Consider the following 7,332-nt stretch of genomic DNA (forward strand, 5'->3'; position numbering starts at 1 on the left):
AGGCAAAAGCGTAGTACCACAGTCCAAGCGGGGTCAAACACAAAGAATCCAAAAACTCAGGGCTGAAAGCTGAAACACCAAATTACTCACACAAACTACTGGCTGAAGAAAGGCTGGATCACTTGGATTACTCCCAAAACAAACTGGCAACAAGAGGGAGGAAACTCAAAGACTTTATACACAGGGGGCGGGAAGACAATAGGACACAGGTGAGGCACATTATGGCGGAGCAGGTAATCAACGGGAGGAGGGAACACACACAAGGAAGAGGAAGTCAAAACACCAGAAGTGTGACAAAAAGTCCCGGTCTGCCCTACATCTGCTTTCAGGACTCGTGTCAAAATCAGACATTGTTTTCAGTCATATATACAGAAATATAGAAAATTCATTGGGGTTCACAAACTGTCAAGCAGCACTCTCAGAAGATCAGAACTCAGACAGTTCTAAGCTTTAACTTACTCACCAGTGATGTTGAGTTGACAAGAGTCAAAGCCAGAACCAGAAGCTGTCCTCACTTCACACACATACAGACCAGAGTCTTCAGTCCTGAGTCTGGACAGATGAAGTCTGATTCGTCCTTCTCTGAGGGCGTCTGTGTCACTCTGGACTCTTCCTGAAAAACCTTCATCCACAGACTCTGAGAGCTCAACACCAGCATAGACCAGATACAGGACTGAGGTTTTACGACTAGCCATCAGGTCACAGAGGACAAAAATGTTTCTGGTGGTGTCCTCAGCAGGGAACGTCCACTCCAGTGTGATGGTTCTCCTCTGCCTGATAGGAGCTCTGTGTCACCTTCACTTCAAGTGCTGCTGCTGAGGAGGTGAGGATGAGGAGCAGCAGGATCATCTTCTCTTCTCAGTTTGACTGTAAGTCCTTAAAATCACAAAGAAAGAAGTAAAGTCCACCAACATGTCTTTACGAAGAATTCCAGCATGTTTCAGAAATGAAAAATGTGTCAGCTTTGTTTTCCTGTGCTGAACGTCTGAATGCTCACAAGACAAATGCGGAACATGGTTAGTTCTTCTTTTTTGACCACAGGCCACAGATCAGTTTTGTCATGTGCAGTGCAGACCTTAACAGGTCTCACTTCTCCCTCGGTCCCTTTTGTTTGGTCTGCTGCAGCTGATGCAGCCTTCTCCCGTCTCAAGACCTTGTTTTGCTCCGCGCCTGTCCTGATTCAGCCAAACCCCTCCAACCAGTTTATAGTAGAGGTTGACACCTCTAATCATGGGGTAGGGGCGGTCCTTTCACAAAAGTCTGAAAAAGATAATTGTTGCAACCCTGCGCGGTGGCCCGGCCTGGTGAGGGATGTCAAGGAGTTTGTGGGAGCCTGTGCCGTCTGTGCCCAAGGGAAAACCAGCAACCAGCCACCCGCCGGGGAGTTGCAGCCGCTCCCTGTGCCCAGCTGACCATGGTCACATATTGCAGTGGATTTGGTGACTGGGTTACCCCCTTTTAACTGAGAGACATAAAACACGGGAACGGGAGAAACCACGATTCTCACTATTGTGGACCGCTCTTCTAAGACTGCCCACTTTGTGGCTCTCTCTACGTTGCCTTCTGCTGCCGAGACCTCACAACTAATGATAAAACATGTCTTCCGTTTACATGGGCTCCCGCAGGACATCGTCTCTGATCGTGGCCCCCAGTTCATCTCTCATGTCTGGCGGGCCTTCTGTACAGCCTTTGGCACCTCCGCCAGCCTCTCCTCAGGGTTCCACCCCCAAACCAACGGCCAGAGTCAAGAAAACTCTCTCACAGATTCATCAGACCATTTGAAATCATTAAGATCATCAACCCTGTGGCTGTCAAGCTCCGCCTCCCCAGAACTCTCCGGATTCACCCCTTGTTTTACGTCTCTCAGTTGAAACCCTACACCACCAGGCATCCTTCTCTGAGGGCGTCTGTGTCACTCTGGACTCTTCCTGAAAAACCTTCATCCACAGACTCTGAGAGCTCAACACCAGCATGGACCAGATACAGGACTGATACTTTTTTGGTTAAATGATAACAGAATACATCAATCCCCTCAGTCTTAGTCTGAGTGTCTGTGGTGAACGTCCACTCCAGTGTGATGTTGTGGTTCTCCTCTGCCTGATAGGAGCTCTGTGTCTCCTTCACTTCAAGTGCTGCTGCTGAGGAGGTGAGGATGAGGAGCAGCAGGATCATCTTCTCTCTGTGAGAGGACACAGAGGTGAAGAGTCATCAGGTTCAGTCAGTACGGCTACAACAACATCAATCTACAGTCTGACTGAAACTCACAGTCACACTCTGTGTCAGCTTTTACAGTCTGCACTGCTGCACACACACACCTCTGTCAGCAGGTGGCGCTGAGGGACACATTCAGTCTGAGTGTAGTTAAATTACATTTTACAGTATAAAGCTGTCCAGTCCAGTGTGTGATGGTGCTGTGGGCTTTAAGTGAAGAGAGAGGCTGCTAAATGATGATTGTAGTAACTGTGGAAAATGGGGTTAATTGTATAATTGCCTGCCTGTCCACTAGGTGGGGTTGGTAGACTTGTTACTAGTTGGTTGTAAACAGAAGAGAAGAAGAACTGAAGCCAGTAGTTAAGAAAGAGTCACTGTGCTGTGTGTACACAAGAGACGTGTGTCACTGTTGTGAGAGATAAAATAAATCTTGCCCTGTTCACCAAGAAGTCTCCCGTGAGTTACCACATAATTGGCGACGAGGATAAAGTTACAGCCGACGCCCGTGGGACATGGACGGATGAGTAAGACTGTTAAGTTGCTGCAGCACGATAAGAAGCATGGCGGCTATGGTAGGAAGCACCGCTCCTTTTGATGGCCAAACCCAGACGTGGGAGGAATATTGTGAAGTGCTCCACCATTTTTTTGATGCTAATGAGATTGCTGATGCAGGTCGACGCAAAGCTATTTTGCTCAGTGCAGTGGGCAGTCAGACTTACAGCCTCATGAGAAACTTAGTTAGTCCGGCAAAGCCAGGAGACAAGACGTTCGATGAACTCGTAAAGTTGTTAAAGGACCATTTCAACCCCAAACCCAGCGAGATTGTGCAACGTTTCAAGTTTAATTCAAGAAACAGAAAGTATGGAGAAACAGTCATGGAATATGTTGCTGTACTGAGGAAATTAGCACAGGACTGCAACTATGGAGACAAGTTAGCAGAAATGTTACGTGACAAACTGGTCTGTGGCATCGGGGAGGACCGTATACAACGTCGACTGTTGTCAGAGCCTGACTTGACCTTCGACAAGGCACTGAAGCTCGCCCAGGCCATTGAAACAGCCAATAAAGATGTAAAGGATTTACACTCTATGGAAGTTGCATCATCTCACATAAGGGCACCTCAAGCAGTGCACAAGATGTCAACAAAGCAGATAGCGGTAGGCAGCAGCATCAGCATAAGGCTTGCTACAGATGTGGAGGTGATCAGCACAGGGCAGGAGACTGTAAGTTTATTAAAGAAACCTGTCACAAGTGTGGTAAAGTAGGACATCTTCAGAAAGTGTGTAGGTCCAAGGGCTCGACTAGTGATTCAAAGACTAGAAGGGGTGGAGTACACACAGGCAAGCAGGGGAGAATTCAGGGAGCGAATTATGTAAGTCAAGAGAACAAGGACAAAGATGGTGTTGATACAGATGAAGTCATGTTCACACTGTACAAAATAGATGAACTGGATGTACCTGCAGAAGAGCCATTTATAGAGACGTTGACAGTAAATGGGATAGACACACAGTTCGAGATGGACTCAGGTTGTGGGGTTACAGTAATGAACCACTCGGTATTCAAAACCTTAGGGGGAAAAGAGACACCAAAGCTACGCCCATGTCGAGTGAGACTCCGTACATATACGGGACATAGAGTAAAAAGTTTGGGAGCAGCTGTGGTTAAGGTGCAGCACAAAAGCCTAGTGAAAGACTTACCGGTGGTAGTTGTAGCAGGTTCAGGCCCCAGTCTGGTAGGTAGGTACTGGATTAGGAGGCTAGGGTTACAGTGGAGCTCAGTACTCAAGGTCCATCACGTCCAGGAAGAGACCCCAGAGGAGGTGCAGGGGAGCACGGAACCCCAAACTTACCAGGGAAAAGAAGAGATCTTGGAGGAAGTACTGGAGGACTTTAGTGTAGTCTTCAAAGAGGAACTGGGGAGTTTCAAAGGCCCGCCAGCAAAAATATATGTGGACAAGGAAGCAGCGCCCAGGTTTTTTAAAGCCAGGCCAATCCCATATGCCATGAGAGGAAGAGTTGAGGCTGAACTCAACCGTCTTCTAACCCAGGAGGTTATTGAACCTGTAAAGCATGCTGAGTGGGCAGCGCCTGTGGTCCCGGTGTTAAAACCTGATGACACAGTAAGACTGTGCGGGGATTACAAATTGACTGTAAATCAGATCTCCAAACTGGAACAATACCCAATCCCCAGAATCGAGGACCTGTTTGCTACACTTTCAGGTGGACAGAAGTTCACCAAGTTGGATATGAGTCACGCCTATCATCAGATTCCCTTAGATGAGGAAGCCAAGAAGTATGTGACTATAAATACTCATAAAGGGTTGTTCACATACAAAGTGTTACCTTTTGGTGTTTCATCAAGTCCAGCGATATTCCAACGGACCATGGAGGGACTGCTGCAGGGCATTCCTCATGTAACCATCTTCCTAGATGACATCCTCCTCACAGGCAAAGATGATAAAGAACATCTACAGATTCTGGCCATGGTGCTAAAACGGCTACAGGAAGCTGGTCTCCGACTAAAAAGGGCAAAGTGCTTATTCATGAAAGAGGAAGTGATGTTCCTGGGTCACAAAGTGGATGCAACAGGATTGCACCCAGTCCATGAGAAGGTGAAAGCCATCCAAGAGGCACCACCACCTTCAAATGTGACAGAGTTAAAGGCATATCTAGGACTGTTAAACTATTATAACAAGTTCCTGCCAAATCTGTCAACTGTTCTCGCCCCAGTGCACAAACTTCTGCAAAAAGACGTAAACTGGCAGTGGGGAGAGGCACAAAAAGTGGCTTTTGAAAGATCAAAAGAAATGATGCAGTCTGCGGAAGTGCTGGTGCATTATGACCCAGAGAAGGACATTGTGCTGTCATGTGACGCATCACCATATGGAGTAGGTGCCGTGTTGTCACATCCCAGATGGAACTGAGAGACCCATAGGATTCACTTCACGAACATTGAACGCGGCTGAGAAGAACTATTCCCAACTAGATAAGGAAGGACTAGCAGTGATGTTTGGAATAAAACGTTTCCACAAGTACATTTATGGTCGGAAATTCACTATAGTGACAGATCACAAGCCCTTGTTGTCACTTTTCAGTGAGATGCGGGCCGTACCACAGATGGCCTCACCCAGAATCCAAAGGTGGGCGGTAACCTTGAGAGCCTATGAATACACAATAGTGTATAAGGAAGGGAGGTATCATGGCAATGCAGATGCTCTGAGTCGCCTTCCTTTACAAGAGAAAGCAGAAGTGGAAAGGCTGGAAGAGAGAGTTCTCATGCTGGAGAGTTCTGACATTACGCTGGTGACAGCTGATCAAGTGAAAGCATGGACAGACCGAGATCCTGTACTCTCGAGGGTGCGGGAAGTGGTAAACAATGGCTGGTCATCCAAACTACAAGGGGAGGAGTTTGCCCCTTATGAGGTGAGGAAACAGGAACTCAGCATCCAGAAGGGGTGTGTGTTATGGGGCTCGAGAGTGATTGTGCCAAAGCCAGGTCAAGAACATGTTATGAGGCAGCTTCATCAGTGCCACCCAGGAGTGTCCAGGATGAAAGCACTGGCTAGGAGTTATGTGTGGTGGCCAAAGCTGGACAAAGAAGTGGAGGAAACGGTAAAGGGTTGTAAAACCTGTCAAGAACACCGCAACATCCCTGCACCAGCTCCATTACACCCCTGGGATTGGCCTGACAAACCGTGGAGCCGCATTCATGTGGATTATGCTGGACCGTTTATGGAAAAAATGTTTTTTGTGCTTATTGATGCACATTCAAAATGGATGGATGTGTACCCAGTGAACTCTGCCACTTCAGCCACCACAATTGAGTGCCTGCGTACCAGTTTCAGTAACCATGGACTGCCGGAGTTGCTGGTGTCTGATAATGGCACTTGTTTCACCAGCGCTGAATTCCAAGACTTCTTAAGAAAGAATGGTATTCGTCATGTGACCTCTGCACCCTACCATGCTGCCAGCAATGGATTAGCAGAGAGAGGGGTACAGACATTCAAGAGAATGATGAAGAAATGTTCAGAGGGCACACTGACAGCCAAAGTAGCTAGAGTGTTATTTAGCTACAGAGTGACTCCTCACACCACAACAGGTCTATCTCCAGCAGAGCTGCTTCTCGGGAGGAAGCTACGTTGCACCCTGGATTCCATTCATCCTGACCTAAGCAGGAGGGTGAAGGAAAACCAAGAGAGGCAAATTAAAGATCACAACAAAAAGGCAAAGGGACGGTGGTTCAAAACAGGTGACTCCGTGCTGACCCAGAACTTCGGTCTAGGACCCAAATGGATCCCAGGAATTATTGAGTCTGTGACTGGACCAGTGTCCTACAAGGTGATGCTGGGTGATGGGAGAGTGGTGAGGAGACATGTGGATCAAATTCACACTCATCATCAGAGACCAGGAGAAGGCCACAACAGTCAACAGGCTGTTTTGGTTCAGCCCAGTCAAGCCGAAGAACAGAACGAAGCATGGCTGGAAGCTGAGGAGGTGGTTCTCAGTGGTGACAAGTGGGAGGAGCCGGCAGCTATTGAAGCTGTAGGCAATTCAGAGACTGAACAACAGACTGTCACTATTACCACTCCAGTGAGGAGACAGTGAAAAAGGGAAACTAAATTGCCCAGTTACCTTAAAGACTTTCAGTTGAGTTAAGGCAAATGGATAAATGGTATTGTTGGCATTGTTAAAGAGTTTAAACAAAACAGTTACAATATTCCTGTAAGATGTAGGGTAAATGCTTAAGGGGGAAGGGATGTAGTAACTGTGGAAAATGGGGTTAATTGTATAATTGCCTGCCTGTCCACTAGGTGGGGTTGGTAGACTTGTTACTAGTTGGTTGTAAACAGAAGAGAAGAAGAACTGAAGCCAGTAGTTAAGAAAGAGTCACTGTGCTGTGTGTACACAAGAGACGTGTGTCACTGTTGTGAGAGATAAAATAAATCTTGCCCTGTTCACCAAGAAGTCTCCCGTGAGTTACCACAATGATAATAAAAAAATAACAATCTCCATGTTTACTGTGTTTTAACTGATAAATCTAGCTGACAGCCAGCATGAAAGGTTAGACAGTGCGGTCCGTCCCTCTTCTCTGCTGATAGGCTGATACAGAGTGAACCAGTGG

At 47.2% G+C, this 7,332-nt stretch overlaps 1 protein-coding gene across 1 annotated transcript; it reads left to right on the plus strand.

Moving 5' to 3' along the window:
• The first annotated feature begins 3,618 nt into the window (after nt 1-3,618).
• LOC114435397 (uncharacterized protein K02A2.6-like) lies at nt 3,619-6,815 on the plus strand. Its single transcript, XM_028405053.1, is given in 2 exon segments — nt 3,619-5,121; nt 5,123-6,815. Coding segments are annotated over 2 exon segments (3,183 nt in total). The 5' UTR covers nt 3,619-3,631.
• Nucleotides 6,816-7,332: the final 517 nt, after the last annotated feature.

The sequence above is a fragment of the Parambassis ranga genome, chromosome 5 (assembly GCF_900634625.1).
Source record: "Parambassis ranga chromosome 5, fParRan2.1, whole genome shotgun sequence".
Lineage (NCBI taxonomy): Eukaryota > Metazoa > Chordata > Actinopteri > Ambassidae > Parambassis > Parambassis ranga.